The sequence below is a fragment of the Bos mutus genome, chromosome 16 (assembly GCF_027580195.1).
Source record: "Bos mutus isolate GX-2022 chromosome 16, NWIPB_WYAK_1.1, whole genome shotgun sequence".
In the NCBI taxonomy this organism is placed as follows: domain Eukaryota; kingdom Metazoa; phylum Chordata; class Mammalia; order Artiodactyla; family Bovidae; genus Bos; species Bos mutus.
In genome coordinates, this window is record NC_091632.1 from 44,861,858 (window position 1) to 44,883,941 (window position 22,084).

General features: G+C 45.7%; 1 protein-coding gene and 1 non-coding gene across 2 annotated transcripts in view; both read left to right on the forward strand.

Moving 5' to 3' along the window:
- VPS13D (vacuolar protein sorting 13 homolog D) overlaps positions 1-17,452 on the forward strand; it is a 274,678-nt gene extending 257,226 nt beyond the window's left edge. The window contains 3 exon segments of the mRNA XM_070385275.1: positions 2,143-2,274; positions 12,505-12,745; positions 15,200-17,452. Coding sequence (XP_070241376.1) covers positions 2,143-2,274; positions 12,505-12,745; positions 15,200-15,331 — 505 coding nt within the window. The 3' untranslated portion in view covers positions 15,332-17,452.
- On the forward strand, positions 12,891-13,034 carry LOC138991305 (small nucleolar RNA ACA59). Its single transcript, XR_011467333.1, has one exon. It is a non-coding gene; the product is annotated as a small nucleolar RNA ACA59 (small nucleolar RNA).
- Positions 17,453-22,084: the final 4,632 nt, after the last annotated feature.

Genomic DNA, 22,084 nt, shown 5'->3' on the forward strand with positions numbered 1-22,084 from the left:
CTGGAGCAATCCATTCCAAATCCAGAGATCATTTATCAGTTACAAGAGCGATAGAGAAAGAGAGAGATTTGGGGCATGTGTGAAAGTTGAGCCTTCGATCCTCCCAGTAGATCCAGAAGGATGTAGGGAGAGGAGTCAGGATGCAGCCTTATACTGAAAGATGTAGATGAGCACGCCTGGCAGGCCTCCTGAGGGCCTTTGGGCTTCGGCCACGGCACCCAGGCCTCTTCCAGGAGCTTCAGGGGTGATAGGATAGGAAGCCTGACTTGAGGAAAAGATGTGTTTTTAGCCTGTCCTAGACAGTGTTTGAAACGACGGTAGATGTTTCACTGGACCAGGAGATAAGAACAGAACTCAGTTACCTGGAAAATCACTGCACACTCCTTCCCCTGGTTTCTCTCCCACGCAGTGTTTTGCCAGCATCCTTACAACAACAGTTGTCTGGCGTCTGTGTGAAGGGTTAATGGCAGCCCTCTCTGCTGCCCTCCATATTTTGAGTCAGTTGCATGCTCAGTCACTCAGTTCATGTGTGAGTCTTTGTGACCCCATGGACTGCAGCCTGCCAGCCTCCTCTGTCCATGGGATTTTCCAAGCAAGAATACTGGAGTGGGTTGCCATTTCCTTCTCCAGGGAATTTTCCTGACCCAGAGATCGAACCCCTGTCTCCTATGTCTCCTTCATTGGCAGGAGTCACCTGGGGAGCCCCCTTCAGTCAGTTGTTGGGATCTAAATAACCAGCAGTGGGCCTCAGTCTTAAAGAAGGAATTGAGACTGTGCACAGCAGGAGTATGTGAATATATCTTGTAATTAAAATTGGGTGTGTTTTTTTTTTTACCCATTCCCTTGGTGCAGATGATCAAAACTTCTTTTTAGTCTCACTCGGAGAACACAATTAGTAGTGTATTCTTGGGGCATCCTTTTTACTGAACTTTTTATAAAATTAATCACTGGATTTCTGGTTTCCAAGCCCAAATCAAGCATTACCCAGGTATGGAGGTTGAGCCCACGTGGCCTGGTAGGTGGAGTGTTGGCGTGGGCCTGGGAGGGCTTTTGAGTTGTCCTATCTTTACATCTCACCCATGGTGTGGCCTGTGGCAAATTTCTGCTTCTGTCCCTGTGTTTTTACCCTGATTTGCCTACCAGGCACTTTCCTGCCCCTGCAAGTAAGTCTCTTAGTTCATGATTCAGGAGTGGCAAGCCTCAGCCTCTCATTTAGATGTGTCTAGAGAGGGGTGTTTTGCTTCACTGGAATCCAGGAACAAATAATGAAAAGTACACCAAGTACAAGGCCGAGGACAGACCAGGCACACTCTTATCAGTCATCTGAAATATGCACAGCCTTTCCAAGACAAATATGGACTCCTGTTTCTAGGAAAACACCAGAAAGTACTTATCAATTACCCTGTATATGGTTTGTGGAAAAAGACAACACCAGCCTACCCTGAAAGCCATAGCAAAGCAGATTCCTCTGGGCAACCGACAGCTGAAGACCGTGAGTTGGAGCCCAGCCTGTGGCCTGGGACTGGTCCACGGAGTCTCTCTCCTCCCTCCTGCGATGCCTGTGTCCCTCCCCGACACCAGGCAGCTGAGCTCCTCCTAGAAGATGGGGAGCCTGATGTGTTCTCACTCACAGTCAAACCTCTCACACTTCTTCCTGACCTTTTCCAAGTCCAGAGGTGTCTCTCCAGAAGAGATCCCTAGAAAAACAGAGGGTGACCCAGAGTAAGTTCAATAATAATAACAGGGACAAGAGTCACCATTGGTGGATAGCCCGCATTCTGTCCAGCCCAGGCTTGATGGGCATAGTTTTGTTTGATCCTCGTAGCCATCCTGCAAGGTAGGTACTGTCATCCCATTTTACAGAGAGAACTAGAACTGGGGGTTGAAGAAGTGAACTGACTTGCCCATGATCACGTGTCTAGGAAATGGCAACGGTGAAGTTCTTGTTCAAAACTGGAGATTTTAACCACTTTCTTCCAAGTGCATTCACGGTGGGTACTGAATGTGGGTTTAATGCTGGTCAGCAGATTTAGAGCATGTCCTGTATGAAGTGGCGTTTTTATTTCAGACAAGGAAGGAAGGGAAGTCATTTTAGCATTAGCATGTAACCTCTTTGCTTTTCTGTCCACCTTCCCACCCTAGGACTCAAGCACAGAGGGTACGGAAGCCACGCTGCTGCACAGGGCCCCAGGGCCTGCTTCCTCGCTACTCGGAGAGCCAGGCAGAGGGCCAGGAGCAGCTCTTCAAACTAACAGACAACATACAAGATGAATTGTGAGTTGCGTCCATGGGAAACCAGCCTTTTTGGTTCACCAGGTCATCTTCTCTGTCTCTGCGTCTGAGAAGTTTCTGTCCATTTCTGAGTATCATCATGACTCTGAGGCCTGGGAACTGGTCAGAGATTCCTTGGCCCAGATGGGTTTTTGTTTTGTTTTGTTTTCCTGCCACACCAGACAGCATGTAGAATCCTAGTTCCCCAACCAGGGATTGAACCCATGCACCCTGCATTGAAAGCAAGGAGTCCCAGTCACTGGACTGCCAGGAAAGTCCCAAGCCCAGATGTTTTATACGTTTAGATGTGACAGTGCTTCTCAAACTGAATTCCACAGCAGGACCTTAATGTTGGCATTCTCTTTCTAATTAGTTCAAAGAGAGAAGATAAAATGTTCTCAATCCAAAGATTTTTTCTTGCCCTGTAAAAGTTTCCTAAACTTTGGTGTGCTGTTGTTGGCAGAAGAATGCTAGTTAAAACAAAACAGATTAACAAGTAACAAACAACTAGTAGCTGAAAATTTTGGAAATGCAACGTTCTTAAGGTTGTTTTGCTACTCTTGAATGTGGAACCTTATATACTTAGGATCTTGTTATAATTTCAGTTAGTGAAGTTTTTCCTAATTGATATGTTTATTGTTGTGGAGTCGCTAACTCATATCCGACTCTTTGTGACCCCATGGACTGCAGCACACCAGGCTCCTCTGTCCTCCACTATCTCCTAGAGTTTGCTCAAACTCATGTCCATTGAGTCAGTGAGTATGCTGTTTAACCATCTCATCCTCTATTGTCCCCTTCTCCTCTTACCCTCAATCTTTCCCAGTATCAGGGTCTTTTCCAATGAGTCGGCTCTTCACGTTAGGTGGCCAAAGTATTGGAGTTTCAGCTTCAGCCTCAGCCCTTCCAATGAATATTCAGGGTTGATTTCCTTTAGGATTGACTGGTTTGATCTCCTTGTAATCCAAGGGACTCTCAAGAGTCTTCTCCAGTTGATATGATAGAATTCAGTATATCACTTTTTTGCAATATTCTTCCTTTAACACAAAATGCTCTATAACCTAAATAGATGTTAGAATCACCAGTCCAAAGAAAGCAGTTAGTTCTGCCCTAATAAATAGCAAAATGCTAGTTTAATTTCTTCGAATGCTTATTTATCTCAGGATAAACAAGGTAAGGAGGGTTTAGGACCATGAGGGGTTTTGGGGGGGTTTTTTTGGTTGATGAAAGGGTATCTGAAGTAGAAGTTAGCTCTTCAAAGAGTCTTCAGTGTCGTTGTTACTGATGTGTTAAGCTGACCTCATCTTATAGTTTCATAGCAGTATTTGAATGGGAATATCAAAAGTCAAATCCAGAATTCATGTGTTGCTTACTGCATAGGAAGGCATCTTCCTGGATGTGATTTTTTGTAATTCAAACTCCCTTTGTTACTGGAAGGTCTCTCAGTGATGGAGATGTATGACATTATGGTAGTCAGCTCAGGCTGCTAAAAACCAAATACCACAGACCAAGTGGCTTAAACAACAGAAAGTTGTTTGTCATAGTATTGAGGCTGGGAAGTCCAAGATCAAGGTGCCGACTGATTTGGTTCCTGGTGAAGGCTGTCTTTCCAGCTTGCAGATGGCCACCTTCTGGCTGTGTCCTCATATGGCAGAGAGAGGCTGAGCCAGATCTCTGATGTCTCCTATAAAGACACTAATCATAGAGAATCAGGGCCCCACCCGTATGACCTCATTAAAAGAAAAAAAGAACCTTTATTTTTTTAATTATTTATTTTAGTTGGAGGTTAATTACTTTACAATATTGTGATGGTTTCTGTCATACATTAATATGAATCAGCCACGAGTATACATGTGTCACCCCCATCCTGAAACCCCTTTCCATCACCCTCCCTACCCTATCCCTCTGGGTTGTCCCAGAGCACCAGCTTTGGGTGCCCTGCTTCATGCATTGAACTCACATGGGTCATCTGTTTTACATATGGTAATGTACATGTTTCAATGCTATTCTCTCAAATCATCCCACCCTCGCCTTCTCCCACTGAGTCCAAAAGTCTGTTCTTTACATCTGTGTCTCCTTGCTGCCTTGCATGTAGAATCATCATTACCATCTTTCTAAATTCCATGCATATGCATTAATATATAGTATTTGTCTTTCTCTTTTTTACTTACTTCACTGTATAATAAGCTCCATTTTTATCTGCCTCATTAGAACTGACTCAAATGTGTTCCTTTTTATAAATGAGTAATATTCCATTGTGTGTATGTGCCGTAACTTCCTTATCCATTCATCTGCTGATGAACATCTAGGTTGCTTCCGTATCCTGGCTATTGTAAATAGTGCTACTATGAACGTTGGGGTACATGTGTCTCTTTCAATTCTGGTTTCCTTGGGGTCTATGCCCAGCAGTGGAATTACTGGGCCTTATGACCTCATTTAACCTTCATTCCTCCCATGCTCCATACAGTCACACTGGGGTGAGGTCGTCAACATGGGAACTTGGTGGGGACATAATTCTGTCCATAGCATATGTCTCTCTACTCTTTTAGTCTAGCCTTAGCTCTGGCCATCGTGCCAATAGCCAAAATCCCCTGCGTTTCACTCCAGAAAGGACTTTATATTCCTGCCCTCTTTGGGTGAGTATCTGGTGCCGTCACTGCCCTTTATACACTTTACTGATGGAAATTTTCACCTTTGGATTGGAGGCTCAGAGAGTCATTCCTCAAGTCTAGTGAGACATGGTACAGAGTCTACTAGCATGGTGGCCCCATGAGGGCCTCAGTTTCTGTCTGATCCATTCACTGAAGAATCCTCAGTATGTGGAACAGTAGATGGCACTTATTAGGGACTCAACAGATATTTGCTGAATGCATGAGAGTTGGATGGTTATTGTACATTGTGCTTTTAATTTTCTCTCCTGCTCACCCTTCCTCAGGCTTCCCTGATAGCTCAGTTGGTAAAGAATCTACCTGCAATGCAGGAGACCCTGGTTCAATTCCTAGGTCAGGAAGATCCACTGGAGAAGGGATAGGCTACCCATTCCAGTTGTTCTGGGCTTCCCTTGTGGCTCAGCTGGCAAAGAATCCACCTGCAATGTAGGAGACCTGGGTTCGATCCCTGGATTGGGAAGATCCTCTGGAGAAGGGAAAGTCTACCCACTCCAGTATTCTTGTCTAGAAAATTCCATGGACTTTATAGTCCATGGGGTCGCAAAGAGTCAGACATGAGTTGACTGAGCAACTTTCACTTTCACTCACCCTTCCTCAAGTCAAACCGTATCTGGTCCTCATGAAATTCATTTTCAATACAATGATATATGCCAGAAACATAAGGAGAAATTGTGTAGCATGGCTAACATAGGATTGCTCCCAGTGAAATACAAGCATTGAGCACAGAGCCATGGAAAACTGGAAGCCGGAATCAAAATGAAGTCAGTAAAACAGATTTCATGAAACTCTTGGAATTCATAAGAACTCAGAGAAGATGTTGGCATGAATGACTTCTGACTCTTAAGATGAAAACCATGTGTTGCTACCCCAGCTTGTGTTAAATCTTGCCCATGTACACTGGAGGAGCCACGTGACCATAGTCTTCCGCAGTGTACAAGGCAGGAGTCATCGGGAAACCTGGCACATATTTCTCTGAAGTGTCCTCAGTGGTCAGGCTGGGTCTTCATGTTGGAGGCATCACTTTGCAAAAAAAGGGGTTTTCAAGAAAAGCACAGGAGCGCCATAATATACCTCTGACTTTTATCCTAGAATCCTAATTAAAAACATGCTTAAAGACCTAATTATTTGCATATTTTCCTCCAGAGTTAACCCCTTAAAAGGATCTTTAATACCTTGCTCTACTGTTCTAACTAAATGTTTCCACATTTTTTTCCAGTTAGACTCACTGTTTCACTTCTGGAAAATATTGTGTAATTACTTCCCGATGCCATGAAAACCCCACAGAGTCCACAATGCTGTGGTTACTTCAACTTTGTTCTCCCAGATCAAGTTGCATTTAATTTTTTATTTTATTCAATTAATTAGTATTAAAAGGATAGTTGCTGACATATGATTTAAGGTCTGGTTCACTGTAAAGGCTTGAGTTTCTAATGAATCCAGTATTAACTCTGATATGTTGCAAAATTGCCATCACTTTCCATCTTTCTTAATTTTGGTTCTGAAATCGGATTCTGGGTTAAAATGATGGTAAAGGCAAATTTGTCCTATCAGATTACATTAATTTTTCTCTGTAACTGGTGTCTAGTATGTAGCCAGACACCTCATTTTCATTAAAAGAAAAAGAAAAAAGTACCTATTTTATTTCCAATACACCATCACAGACCAGATTCCATACTAGCAATGTAAGCACTAGGGTAGTTCTTCACCTTTTCCAAAAACTAAGTAGTTGTCATCACACACTGTTTTCTTGAGTTTATTTGACAACTTGATTGTATTTTTTTAATGTAGTTTTAGGAAATAATATTTGTGAGGTTTTTTTTTAAGATATTATTCAGTGCTTTAAAGAAAGAATATTTAAGTTCTCTATCTCGGTTTTAATAGTTTGATAGATGTACTTAAATATATTTGATTTCCTTTGTAATCCTAAGCATTTTATGCGTTTAAAATCAACATTATCCTTAGAAAGGAATTGTGGGCCTCCCCACAGTGCCAACAGGGGGAAAGGAGGGTCCATGATCCAAAAATGTTAAGAACGCCTGTTCTGATTAGGAGCCTTTCTAGATGTTTGAAATTTTTAACTATTCAAAATTATTAATTATTTGAGTGTCAGTAGGTTGCGCATAGGTAAAGAATCCTCCTGCCAATGCTGGAGACATAGGTTCCATCCCTGGGTCGGGAACATCCCCTGGAGAAGGAAATGGCAACCCACGCCAATTATTCTTGCCTGGAAAAACCCATGCATGGACAGAGGAGCCTGGCAGGCTGCAGTCCATGGGGTCGCAAAGAGCTGGACATGTTTGAGCACAACACAACACAACATGTGTGTTCCATAAACGTTAAAAGCTCCTGTTCTAATTAGAAATTAGGAGCCTTTCTAGATGTTTGACATTTTTAATTATTCAAAATTATTCTTTATTTTTTAGTATTGTGACACTGCTAACAAAGAGAGTCCTTATCCTTTAGACAAATACACAGGTTTATTTACAGAGAAGAGGAGAAGTAAGGAATTAACAGCAACAATTAAGCATCCTCAAGGGGCAGCTAGACCTGGAAAGTGGCTCCACATGACAGGGTTCCTGTATGTGACCTTGAAGGTGGTGTTTGTCTTTGGGGGAAACTTGAAAATCACGCACAGGAGGCCCCTTGAATCTAAGCAGCACCTTGGAGACTCACCCTGTGTCACTTGATCTCAGCTGAGTCAGGCTGCTTCCTTGTCCCTTTGGGTTATGCACTCAATTCTATCTGTTTGTCTACTCCTCCTCTTTTTTTTTTTTAATTCAAGAAAGTATAAAAAGGAAAACAAAAATAGCCTATAAACCCACTGGCCAGATTAGTCCTTTCTCTTTCTGATGAAATAAACTCATGTGCACAGTTATTAGCAAATTCAAAGAGTACAGAAAAAATCAAGAATAAAATTCTCCTTTCTTGCCCCCTTTGTATGCATACTGTGATATTTGATATATATACTCTTCTTAAGAAACTGCATATAGATATAGAAGTTAGAACACTTTTATCTGAGCACAGGTTATATTGTTTATTCTAATAAACAGTATAATTTAATTTAACAGCATATAATTATAAATAAAAACCATAAAGTAATATATGCAATCTCAAAACAAAAATAAAAAGATCAGACATTTTGAGGAGTGGGATAGAGTTCATTGCTTGCATTTTCTAAACCAGGAAATTATCTGTCAATAATCATTGACACTCCTGGAATAAGACAGCTCCCAACTCTTCTGACTGTGAAATGCCTGAAAAGTGTGGAATAAACAGATATATAAATATTAAAAAAGTTGATAAAACAAAAACAAACAAAACCCCAAGAGAGTGGGAAAAAAAGAAAGAAAATCGGTTGAAAAAGGTAATTGAATCAACTGGCAAATTTCTCTCCCCCTAAGGAGCAAATCAGTTGGTCATGAACCTCTTTCCCCTCGGCCTCTTAGAGGGACATAACATTTCTCCAACCTGCCGAAGTGAGGACTTGTAGACTCACAAGGAGACCTTCTCCACAGGATCAGGATAACCTGGCGTTGTTGTCAACAGAAGAAAGAAATAACAACAGCCACCCTGGTTGGGCATGTAGATTGGTTCTAGTCATCACGGTGGCCCCTGAGAGGAGGTATGGTGATCCTCACTCTACACATGACAGCAGGCAGCTCTGAGCCAAGCCTTGTGGCTGGTGACAGGCAGAGCCAGCTGTCACTGAGGATCGGCCGGTCCCAATGGCACACTGGCCACCGTACTTGGAAATGACATTACTACCTGCCACATAGTGAGAGGGCTGAAGCTGTTGTTGACAGCAACTTTGGTGTTTGTGGTTTGGGACGCTGTTCTTCATAGCGGAGCTGCTTCTGCAGTGTTGAACCTTGCCGGGCTCGCCCACTATTAGAACCCGTCATCTTGGAGAGGTGTAAGCCACGTGTCACAGCCTTCCTTTCTCTGAGAAGAAACTTTCTGAAGTTGGTCCCAAGGTCAAAACATCCTCTTTCTTCCCTTAAAGGAGAGTTATAAGTGAAACTTTTAACCAAAGTCTAAAAATCCTGATTTTCTTTTTTTTTATAGAATCGTCCCTAGTGTCCACAGAACACCAGATGTCTTTCTGGTTCTCCGTATTTGAAGGGTACGACTTACCCAGAGGCTGTGTGTCTCTGGCCACAGTTTTTCACCCTCCCTCCTTCTGAGTTAATAACAGGTCAGAGGGTAGAAGGACACACTCAGGGTCCACCTGAGGCCACATGGCTTTTCTTCCCACGTCATCCTACAATGGTTTGTAATAGTCACCCATTCATGGGCCAAGAGCAGCCTACGTGAAGCGAGGGGAGTGTGGGTGTGTTTGGACTTGGCTTGTGTGAGGCCTTTGCCTCTCGAGTGACACAAAGGAAAGGAGCTCAGGCCTTCTGCAGGGGACAGCCAGGCAGGGAGGGGGATGCCACGCTGTGACAACGAAGTGACAGAGGTGGTAAATGAGACGAGAAGTGCTGGGAGCGCTCATGGGTTCAGCTTCTCTTGTCCCCTCGAGTTTTGGTTCCTCTCTCTCCATGACAGATTTGGGGTTGGTCTCCCTTACAGGAGGGGACCCGTAATCTGGAGCTCAGTTTTAATTATTCTTTGTTGTGGTTTCTAGACTTCGTGTGTATGTGTGTGTAATATATGCTATTATGATGAAACCCAAAGTGTTAGTTCTTGGTTGTGAAAGTTCCAGGGAAGCGTTGAGAAGAAAATGGAGGGAGAGACGGCTATTGGCTAAGTCGGTGTCCAGGTTCTTGCTCAGACCGAGGGCTGTGACCCTGGCACTCTGGCTGAGTCCCCACTGTCTCCCTCTCCCCTCCTCTCAGTTATACCCTTGGCTCCAATCTGCTTTTGGTTTGAAAAGACTAGAACACGTCATGTAAATGTCCAGAACTTACTGTCTGTATTAGCTGCGGGGTATGAATGGGCTCCTGGGCTCACAGAAGAGAGATATGTGCGGATTTACAAACCGTTCCCCTCCCCTCACATTTCTATAATGGACATGAATTCTTTTGACATTGAATTTTGGCTGTGAGTTTACTGACTTTGTGATGGAAGCTGGTGGGTAGCATCATCTCTCTCAGATGAAGAAACTGAGACACAAAGACAGCAGCTGGCCCTGCCAGAGCTGCCTCACCCAGGGGGTCTCCCTGTCCACTCAGCATGTGTCCCCTCCACCATGTGGGATGGCTCTGAGTCAAGCATCCCAGCTCAGAGCCACCCTTCGTCCTCCCTTCCACCCAGAAGTTGTGCTGGCTGGACAGAGGACTTGCACCATCTGTGGCCTCTTAGAAGGAAATCTGTTTTAAAGAGGCCCACTATGGAGAGGGCTCTAATAATGTCAACCACCCAGGTGAGGGGTATCAGAACAGCTGCCCCGATGGAGAGACCTCAGCCCTCTTAGAGGCTGTGCATAAATGTCAGCATCAGCAGGTACCAAACAGGAGAGGGGAGACGTGGACGATGGGACAGAAGTTCTGCCTCCTGTGCTGGACCAGATGAAAGAGAACAGTCCTCAACTGGATTTTTAATGTCCATCCTGCCCTCGCCCTAATCGTGGTGGCTGGCTCTGGGGAGCTCCCCTTAGAACCTGTTCCAGCCTCAGTCGCCACGTGCCCAGCCCACCCATGCTCAGAAGCCCTGGGCCATTTTCAGTTTTTAAGCTAGTTTTCTGGCAAGTTCCAGCCAGCCCCCAGTCCTTCCCTTCTGTGTCAGGAAGCTTTTATCATCTCTATCTGTCTCTTTCTCTCACCTGGGACCAGCCATCTGAGATTTCACTCGGCCTCTTTAAGTAGTGCTGTTGCCCCCTGGACACCATCCGAGCCTGGGATGTGGGAAATTCTCTGCTGAGTGGCCTGAACACCAAAAGCTGCTGGGTATTTCTCCTTTTGGCATTGAGACTTTACAAGTCTACATTCTTGGCATTGCCAACCAGTCAGAGTAGAACAATAAACCCCAATTTTTTGTCATGTGAGGCTACAATTAAAATGGCAGCTGGAACCAGGCAGAATTTTACTGAGTGCTAAGGGGGTGGCCGACTCAGTGGTGGGTGCTCAGGGAGACATGGGAGGGGGGTGGATTTTAAGAATACATCAGCTTAGCCAGAGAGCTGCATACTTATCCAGGACACACAATGAGAACAAACCAGTGCTTAGCAGTGCTCTTGAAGGTAAGCAAGGAAGCATTCAAAAGTGGGAGTGGGGTTGAGTGTTTCTGGGGAAGCTTCAGAGAGAAGTTGGAACTTGTGAATCCTCAGGCTTGAGGAGGAGGTGGAAGGGATAAGGGATGAGGTGTGTTCAGAGTCGGGGGCTCTCTGAGCCCAGAGGCGAGCGGGCGCCTGGAGCCAACTTGGGATGGAGAGGGAACCAGCCTGTCCAGCTATGGGCAGGCCTGCTCTGTCCCATCAGAGTTTGGCGACCGCTGACCCCAGAACAAAGCCATCCTGGGACCCAGTCCCCAAGCCGTTCCAGGGGAGCTGTGGCTCCGAGCAACTGCGATGTGGCAATTCCTCTCAGGACATCGGATCCCAGGGGGCCAGGGCCTGACAGCCAGCCTCTCGTCAGCTCTTAGTATTCCTGCCGTCAGCTCTTAGTATTCCTGCCGTCTTTCCCTGTTCCCCAAAGTGGCCGCTCCATTGTGGAAGGCTGTCACAAGAGGCGGAGGAGGCAGCCAGGCCTGGGAGGGCTGTCACAGCCGTTTCCAAGGGTCACTGCTCTTCATTGTAGCCCAGCTGAGAGCTTTGACGCGCATAAATTCCCACTTTAAATCCGCGGCTCCAGGGAAGGAGATTTCTTTTATTTTTTTCCTGAGTGGCCTCGAAGCCTCTAGAATTGATGGCTGAGAGTTATGAAAATCAGGATTATAGCTTTCCCTGAGAAAGCACACTTCCTAACAACTCATGAAGTTCTGAGAACGTGGCGGTGGTCTCACCAGTCAGCCCCCTGTCCCTCAAGGTGTTAGGCTGAGACCAGGCCACCTCCTATTAAAACCATGACAAAAAAGCAGCAGACATAGATGTGCAGATAGAGAGGGCATGGCATCCTCTCACGCGTCCAGTTTGCTGACCCATTTAATGCTGCTCCCCACTTCCACTTCCATCACCCCGCCCCTCCCCCACCCTGCCTTCACAGCGAAGCTTCTCAGCTGCTATTTCATCAACAGACCTTTCAAAGCATTGTGTTTTCTTCCTCTCTTTTGCCCAACAAAGCACTGTTATGGTTTTCTCTAAGCTTCGTCCTATGAAAAGGCCATAAAACTGTTTTCTCTCATTGATACAGTTGGTCCTGTTCATCGAGCCCCCTGTTTAAGGGCCCTTTGCTATGCATGCCGGCCTCGCAGCAGCCCTGAGAGGCCAATGCCACTTTTATTCCTAACTGACAGACAAGGAGACGGGGGCTCAGAGTGGGTGAGCCACCCACCCACGGGGCATTGAGCAAGGGAGCCTGGCTGTAAGGTCTGTCCCCAGAGACCAGGGCCCACACGGAGCCTCAGCCCTGCCTCGAGGAGCAGCCCTGAAGTCCTGCGTGCCCTCCTCACTCCCCCTCTCCCTCCACAGCTTCATCGCAGTGGAGAACATCGACAGCTACTGCGTGCTCATCTCCTCCAAGGCTGTCTACTTCCTGAGAAGCGGGGACTACGTTGACCGAGAGGCCATTTTCCTGGAGGTCAAATATGACGATCTCTACCACTGCCTCGTCTCCAAAGACCACGGGAAAGTGTACGTGCAGGTCACCAAGAAGGCTGTGAACACGAGCAGCGGCGTGTCCATCCCGGGCCCTTCTCACCAGAAGCCTATGGTGAGTGCACACCTGACCCGTCTCCCAGGCCCGCCACTGCCCTGCTGATGCTTCTCAGTGGAAAGGCGTTTGCAGCACCTGAGGCTTAGGCCTGGCTGCTGTGAATCCCCAGGGGTCCTGCTTCTTAGTCCCGCAGACAGAAGGTGCTCAGTGTGGTAGATGCGGTGGTGCTGCCCTCTCAGCTTCACTGCTGCTGACCCTAGGCAGGTTGCTCAACACTTGAGCCCTGGTTTCCCCTCCTTACGGTGTAGGTGGGATTCCTGCCTCTGAGCAGCTGTGAGGACCAGCTGATACAATGCATGCGGCTGTTTTATTCCTAAAATGGGCCTCTTCAGTGCATCGGATCTAAGATGTTAGAGCACATGCTGGCTTCTTCCTAACTTCCCCTCTAGAATAATTGGAAGCTAACTTTTTTCGTGCACCAAGAAGCAATATGTAGCATAGGTCCCTGCCCAGGGTAAAGCTCAATAAATATTTATAGACAAAATTTACACTTTGCCTCCAAAGGCTACAAGATACTGTTATGGCAGGACTTTATTAAATAATGCCATTCCTATTAATAACCAACATTCAGTAAGGGCTTACTATGTGCCAGGCTGGATTCTGAATACTTAAAGATTATTTAATGTTGTACTGTTATTTCCCCCACTTGACTGGTAAGGAGGCTTAGTTAGGACAGGTGGCTTGCTCAGGGTTATCTGGCCAACACCAGAAGGAGCTGGGGTTCAAAGCCACGTGCCTGCAAGTCACCAGAGCTGGTAGCCTGGACCAGGTCACTGCTTCTGCTCAGAGCTCGGCAGAAGCCCATGTGAGGGGACCCCATCTCCAGCCATGTTCTCACTTGGAATCTTTTCAGGAACCCCAGGTGTTAGCTCTGCTCATCTTTCACCTGGAATGCTAGGATTTTCAAGCCTGCATTCGAGAATGACATACCATTCAAAATGGCCCTGCTTATCTCAGTCTTTCTGTGATCAGAAACCGCAACCAGCCTGATTGGGCCTCTCTCCCTTGACCTTCTCCCTGCCCAGGAATGCGCTTGGGTTTGGTTTGGCTTATGTGGGCTCCCCTGGGGTCATTGGCTTAGGTTAGGGCTGGTAGATTAACTGAGTTAACACCCAAAAGCCTGAGTATTTCCACAAGTTCCTTTTGGAGGTGGGGAGGCTTGCCCAGCTGCCCTTTCACCCTTTCAAGGCAAGCAAGCTTGCTCCATAAGAAAGGCCTCAAGGCGTTTGTGTGCTTTGAACATCAGCAGACTTTATTTTTTTTTTCTTCTTTATTTTATTTTTAAACTTTACATAATTGTATTAGTTTTGCCAAATATCAAAATGAATCCGCCACAGGTATACACATGCTCCCCATCCTGAACCCTCCTCCCTCCTCCCTCCCCACACCATCCCTCTGGGTCGTCCCAGTGCACCAGCCCCAAGAATCCAGCCCCAAGTATCGTGCATCGAACCTGGACTGGCATCTCGTTTCATACATGATATTTTACATGTTTCAATGCCATTCTCCCAAATCTTCCCACCCTCTCCCTCTCCCACAGAGTCCATAAGACTGTTCTATACATCAGTGTCTCTTTTGCTGTCTCGTACACAGGGTTATTGTTACCATCTTTCTAAATTCCATATATATGCGTTAGTATACTGTATTGGTGTTTTTCCTTCTGGCTTACTTCACTCTGTATAATAGGCTCCAGTTTCATCCACCTCATTAGAACTGATTCAAATGTATTCTTTTTAATGGCTGAGTAATACTCCATTGTGTATATGTACCACAGCTTTCTTATCCATTCATCTGCTGATGGACATCTAGGTTGCTTCCATGTCCTGGCTATTATAAACAGTGCTGCGATGAACACTGCGGTACACGTGTCTCTTTCCCTTCTGGTTTCCTCAGTGTGTATGCCCAGCAGTGGGATTGCTGGATCATAGGGCAGTTCTATTTCCAGTTTTTTAAGGAATCTCCACACTGTTCTCCATAGTGGCTGTACTAGTTTGCATTCCCACCAACAGTGTAAGAGGGTTCCCTTTTCTCCACACCCTCTCCAGCATTTATTGCTTGTAGACTTTTGGATCACAGCCATTCTGACTGGTGTGAAATGGTACCTCATCAGCAGACTTTAGATTTGAGTCCCAAGTCTTTGTTCTCACTTGCTCTCACCTCAGCTGATCCTCACACCTCGGAGCACAGCGGTTTCTCAGTTACAGGGAGTCCTGAAGGTCGGGGGATTGTGGGTCGACTGCACAGGCACCCCGGGGTCCACCCCAGACCTCAAGTCGGCATAAACTAGGAGTAGGGCCCTGGGGATCTGTTTCTTGGAACTACACCCACGCTGTTGAGATCCACAGTCAGGCTGGGAGCTGCTGCCTGGGTGGATTTCAGTGGCTCTTGTCCTGTACGTCTGTTTGGTTCCCCACTGTGGGGGCGAGTTACTCATTCTGTCCTCTTCCTCAGGTCCACGTGAAATCAGAGGTCCTCGCTATCAAGTTATCACAAGAAATAAACTATGCAAAGAGCCTTTACTATGAACAGCAGCTGATGTTAAGACTCAGTGAAAACCAAGAACAGTTGGAGCTGGACTCCTGAGAAACCCCAGCTGCTGGAGGGACATTCCCAAAGACAGACCCCCCACCAATCAGGAGGAGAGAGGCCCATGGGCTTGGCTTCAATTTGAGGAAACCAGAATAAGGTTTGGGGGATGATATCAAGAGGGGAAGTAAATACTGATGAGGGGGTGCAGATGGAACTGTATTCATTTGTGGGGCAAGGAATTGCTTTAGATTATGGGGAGGTAATTTGTAAAAGACATCGGTTGAATAACGTTTGAAAAAAAAAAAGCGTACCAAGATCAATCTAATTTTTAGATTGCCCTGTATTTTGTTAACATGTATATATTGATAAATATACAACTGTGTGTTTGTAAATATATAGAAGTGTTTCTGAACAGGGACTATGATGTGTGTAAAGGATTGTTAACTGTAAAGTAATATAAAATTATATTGGATCTTCTATTGCACTAATTCTACATGTCTAATTCAGGGTACTATCCATGAAGAGGGATTCTTGCAAGTTGCAGAATGTTATGTCTTAGTCTGGGAAACGAGGGTATTCACAGTCGGGTGGGCTGAGGTGAGGTGCCGGGTACGTCGAGTGACACCTTTGACACCTGCATGCGTCCAGGCAGCAGCAGCGAACCAAAGTGTCCAGACCTAGAGCTGGCCCTCAACAAGGCCTAGGGGAGTGACTCAGATGCATCTTTTATTGATTTCTCCTCCAGTTTAAAGATGGTTCTTAGAGTGTCACAGATTATTTTTTATCTGCCTAAATCTCTGGCTCTCTCCTGACTGGTCTTGCCAAAGTTTGCGGTGTGTTCTGTTAGCACACGTGCACACACACCAGCATTGCAAGTTTTTCTTGGGTTATTATCATAGAGGCCAGTCTGAAACATTGGTAGACTCTGGTAACTTAGAAGGGGGAAAAGCCCTGCAGAACTGGGTGGACAAATCAAAAGTCCAGAAACTTAGCAAAACCCACAGTAAGAATGTCTTCCCTCCTGAGCAGCAGTCCGAGGAGAAGGACCTAGGACTCTCTTCTTCCTAATAAAGCCGCAGGCAGACTCTCAGCTCTGCAGTCCTGGGGACCTGGTGACAGTAACACTGAGATGAGAAGGAGAGAGTCCAAAAAGGGAATGAAATCTTGAGTATTAAAAAGCTGTTTTTGTAAGTTTGGGGCCAAGATTTGGCCAAAATAACTCTTGCCCTTGGTTTTAAATTCCAAACAGTGGCAAGGCCTTGAAGTGAGTTCCCTCTTCTTCCTGGGTCTTGTTTGCAGGGTTTTCTCTTTTCTGTATGGAATAACCAAGTTGGGGAGGGGTAGGCTTCACTCTGGAATGAATGACTAGACTTGTGATTTTTTAAATTTTTATTTTAATAAATCTACTCAGTCTGTACAACCATGTCTAACGTAGCTGAGATCTAAAAAGACCAAGGGGATCAGTGGATGTGTGGAAGGTTTTGGGGTTTATAACTCATGACCCAGATCCTTCCAAGACACAAATGAAGCTAATCTGTCTTTCTTCCCCCGCTTAGGGGGTGTGTGTGTGTGTGTGTGTGTGTGTGTGTGTGTGCGCAAAAAAACAGGAAGGGAGCTTTCGTCCAGTGCTTAGTGCTTTGGCAAAGCAGTGTCTTCAAGGCTCGTCTTGAGCACCAGGATTTATATGTGGTCTTCACTGAACTCTGTCTTCGTGGCCAGCAGGGTTGAAACCTGGCTCTTGAAGGAGGTGCGTTTTTGGTTGTTCGGTTGGTTGGTTTTGCCAGGCGGCCATTGTGGCACCTGCCTCCTGCAGGTTTCTCATCCTCTTCAACAGCCTCGTGCCCTGCACCCCACAAGTGTGGCTTGTGGTTTTTGTCACCAGTCACCCACTGCCTGAGATGATGATCTCCTAAGAATGAGACTCTCGGAGGATTGATTATTTGCATCAGTGAGCCTTCTGTCACTTTCTGGAGTGAAGTCACTTGGAAGTTCTGTTGGATTGAGGAGCTTGGTGTTAGGATTATAAAGGAAATTTGCCTTGGGGCCCAGTGGCACCCAGCATCCTCTGCCCATGGGAAGTTGGTTGAGGGCTGCGCTGTGGAACGGTGCTTCCCAGAGACTCCAAGAGGGTGCTCAGATGCCCTCCTCCCGGCCGCTTTCTGATCTCATCAACCCTTGAAACAGTGGCTCAGCTCCTAATTGCACAACCTCCTCTGACATTGTGCCTTAGAAGAGGCAGATGTTAAAATGGGATCCGAAGACCAAACGGGGTGAGGTTGGGGTTGGTGGGTGCCAACTTAGCTTCTCAAACTCCCTCTGCCCTCTCAGCCCTCATGCCAGGCGTGGGGTAAGGTTTCAGGGGCTCTGGAGAGTTTCCTGGTTTGCCTGGAAAACATCCAAAGCTTTAGAGGAAGCCGGCCCTGGCTATGGCTGCTAAAGGCCCCCATTTCCTTTAAAATCAGTGTTTAGCCAGAGATGGCTGAGACTTTGTTACAGTAATTTTCTACCAATTTTCTTGCTGCCTCAAGTACCCATTTCCACTCCCAGGAAGAAAAATAAATTGAATCAGGAGAAACCAGACCAGCAGAAAGCAAACTCCCCTTGATGCCCTAACCCAGCACATCCAGCTACATCGCTGCCTGATCAGAGCTGCTTTTGTTCGCCCACCAGAAAGGTTGACCAGTCAGTGCTTCCTGCACCCGGGCCCGCTCACTGCCAACCCAGAAACGGAAACACGGCCTCTCATCAGTTTGAGCGCCTCACCCGCCTGGTGGTGAGGATGCAGCTCAGAGTTCGGACGACTCCTGGGCCACTTTGTTTGTAAGCCTCATCTGTGCCTCAAAATAGCATAGCAGCTGCTTATAAAATCCCAAAAATAAAGTTCTGGGTCACCGCTGTGTGAGCACCCTCACAGCCACCAATCTGTTGCGACTCTAAAATCTGTTCATGTCAAGTCGTTCTTTCTCTTCCTGTGGAATAAAATGCTCTGTTGACTTCCAAACATGTTGTTTCCTTCTAGTTTCTTGCTGTCCCATAGATTCTAGAACCGTTGCCGATGACAAATGCCAAACGTCTGAAGGTGTTCACAAGCACACGCAGCCTCTCCCTCACTCCAGGGAGGCGCGTTCCCAAGCCAGCCCTGCACCTTGGGCCTTTGCCTAACTTCCTGTCTGCCGGGCCCAGGCTTGGTGCTGACCGCACTCTCCCCACCTCTGTGAGGTAACTGGTCCAGGCCCTGGCAGGATGAAAGGTGTCATGTCCTAGAAGGAAACTGCAGGAGGAGCAGGTTTGGTCATGTTCACGGTGCCTACTTGGGCTTCCCTGATGGCTCAGTTGGTAAAGAATCCACCTGCAGTGCAGGAGACCCCAGTTCAATTCCTGGGTTGGGAAGATCCGCTGGAGAAGGGATAGGCTACCCACTCCAGTATTCTTGGGCTTCCCTGGTGGTTCAACTGGTAAAAAATCTTCCTGCAATGTGGGAGACCTAAGTTCAATCCCTGGGTTGGGAAGATCCCCTGGAGAAGGGAAAGGCTACCCACTCCAGTATTCTGGCCTGGAGAATTCCATGAGCTGCGTAGTCCATGGGGTCGCAAAGAGTCAGACACGACTGAGCGACTTTCACTTCATAGTGCCTACTTGGTATTACTGGACAGGCCAGGAAGGCAGCTAAGCAGGCACTGGAGTGTGGAGTTCCAGAGATGAGTGCAGGCCAAAAGCACAAGACTGGGAGTTGTCGTGCAAGTGATAAGTGGAGCCTGGATGGAATCCTCAAAGGAGTGGGTGGAGGGTGGGAAGGGCAAAGAAAAGAGACCCTGATCTGAGTCCCGGCGTCCCCGAAGTTTAAGAGTTTAGGCAGATGGAGAGGAGCAGCGCCTTCCAGAGATGGATGTGCAGCTGGGAGGGTGTGGGTCCTAGAAGCAATTGTAGACACCAAAAGAAGAAGAGGCTTCCCAGGTGGCTCAGTGTAAAGAAACCGCCTGCCAATGCAGGAGCCGTGGGTTCAGTTCCTGGCCTAGGAAGGTCCCCTGGAGAAGAAAGTGGCAACCCACTCCGGTATTCTTGCCTGGAGAATCCCATGGGCAGAGGAGCCTGGTGAGCTACAGTCCAGCGGGTCGCAAAGAGTCAGACACGACTGAGCGACTGAAACAACAGCAAAAGGAAGAAGAAGGGAGCCTGCTGCGGAATATGCGTGTTGAAACTTTTAAACATCAGATTTTAAATGTTTGCAAACATACAAATACAAAACAAAAACATAATCTCATATCCATGTTATAGCATATAAGGATAACCTCATGGATGGATGTTCTCATGTGATTAGATACAGACACGGAACACAGACAGATACAGTCATATATCATTCCCAACATTTGTTTTCATGAAGTTGAAATTGTATACTTTTCTGCACCTTCTCAGTGTTAGCTTCAGGTTGGTATATCGCTGTTTTCTTAAATGCAGCACAATTGTTGGTGTAACTGTTGTGTGCGAACTCAGAGATTCCCATATCAGAGGGCAATCACTGCATTCTCAGGCTACCCAGCCCACTAAGAACAGCCTCCGAGAGACACCCTTCTACTTAGGTGCTTATGCACTAGTTTTATTTCTGGGCAGTAGATTGCAAGCAGCCAGTGGTCTCCATGGATACACACAAGATCACTTTCCAAACCTGTTGCTGGGGATGTGGAGGGCTGTGGCCCATCTAAGTGCCCTCTCCTGGCACTCCTGCCAGAAATGTTAACCAGTCTGAAAGGGGTCTCAGTCTCATCTCATTCTTTCTTTAGTGAATTACCAGCAGTGAACCTATCTTTTCAATTTTTGTAGGAATTTAAGTTAGGAATGGCTGTGGAATTATAGCAGAAGTCCCTTCACAGCATCTATTATTATGACCATATTGTTTCTTCTCCTTTAATTTTTTAAAAATGGGATACATTGATAGATTTCCTGGTATTATACCACCCTTAGTCTCTTGGAATAAGCCCCATTTAGTCATAATGTTATTGTTATTCTTTTGATACATTCCGTGATTCTTTTTGCTAGTATTTTGAGTCTTTGCATCTTTATAGTGAGAGGAGGGTCTGTAAGTTTCTCTTTTCATAGCATCTTCATCAAATTTTAGAATTAAAATTGTGCTGCCTTCCTAAAAGGAGGACTTCCCTGGTGGCTCAGATGGTAAAGCGTCTGTCTACAATGCGGGAGACCTGGGTTCGATCCCTGGGTTGGGAAGATTCCCTGGAGAAGGAAATGGCAACCCACTCCAGTACTCTTGCCTAGAAAATCCCATGGACAGAGTAGCCTGGTGCAGGCTACTCTGTCCATGGGGTTGCAAAGAGGGACATGACTCAGCGACTTAACTTTCCTTCCTTTCCTTTCCTAAAAGGAGAATTCTCCACCATTTTCTGTGACTTGCAATACTTAAGTTATGATAGAATATACAGTTCTAGTTTTCCAAAAATTAGGTGCAAGTCGGCTGCAAACCCTTGTGCTGTGCTATGCTCAGTCGTGCCCAACTCTTTGTGACCCCGTGGACTGGAGCCCTCCAGGGTCCTCTGTCCATGGAATTTTCCAGGCAAGAATACTGGAGTGGGTTGCCATTGCCTTCTCCAGGGGATCTCCCCAACCCAGGGATCAAACCCCTATCTCTTGGGGCTCCTGTATTGGCAGGCGGATTCTTTTCCTTCACCACGTGCCACCTGGAAAGCCCCAGACCAAACCCATCAGTCTCTAGAAGCTTTTTCAGTGGTTCCCTTTAATCTTCATTCCCCACCCCGCCAACGTGTGTGCCCTCTGCTAACTGGAGTATTCAAGGTTTCTATTGCTTCATACGTCAGTTTTGGTAGCTTATTTAAAAATCATCCAATTCTCTTATGTTTTTTACATTTGTTGCCATACATTTATATGTATTCACCAAAGATTATTGTAATACCTCTTGTCTCGGTCATTTCTCCTTTCTCATTCCTAATCTTGCATATTTTTACTTTTTTTTTCACAACTAAGTTTTTGAGGAAGTTGCTGTTCTTTTCAAAGGAGGAATTTGGGGCTGTTTTCTCTTGGCTACTTTTTTATTATTCTATTGATTGTACCTTTAATCTTTTGTTCCTGCCACCTGGTTGTTTAGGTTTATCTTTACTGTTCTTTTCTTGCTTTCTAAGATAGGTTTTTCATTTCGTTTTGTTTTTGTTTTTTTTTCTCACCTATCTTCTTGAATAATGATGACATTTCAGGGCTATAAATTTTTTTCAAAATGCAGCTTTGTTTATCCCATAAATTTTGATATTAAGTGTTCTTAAGTTGCTTTCTGTGTAGTTTTTAATTTACTTTTGATTTCTTCTCTCATCTAAGACCTACCTAGAAGTGTGTTTTTAATTTTTAAATATTAAAGAAGTATCCTCCTTAAATTAGCTATTTTAAATTTTACTGGTTTATAATCAGTGAAAGAGGAGAGTGAAAAAGTTGGCTTAAAGCTCAACATTCAGAAAACTAAGATCATGGCATCTGGTCCAATCACTTCATGGCAAATAGATGGGGTAACAGTGGAAACAGTGTCAGACTTTATTTTTGGGGGCTCCAAAATCACTGCAAATGGTGATTGCAGCCATGAAATTAAAAGATGCTTACTCCTTGGAAGGAAAGTTATGACCAACCTTTTCAATATATTGAAAAGCATATAGCATATTGAAAAGCAGAGATATTACTTTGCCAACAAAGGTCCGTCTAGTCAAGGCTATGGCTTTTCCAGTGGTCGTGTATGGATGTGAGAGTCGGACTATGAAGAAAGCTGAGCACTGAAGAATTGATGCTGTCGAACTGTGG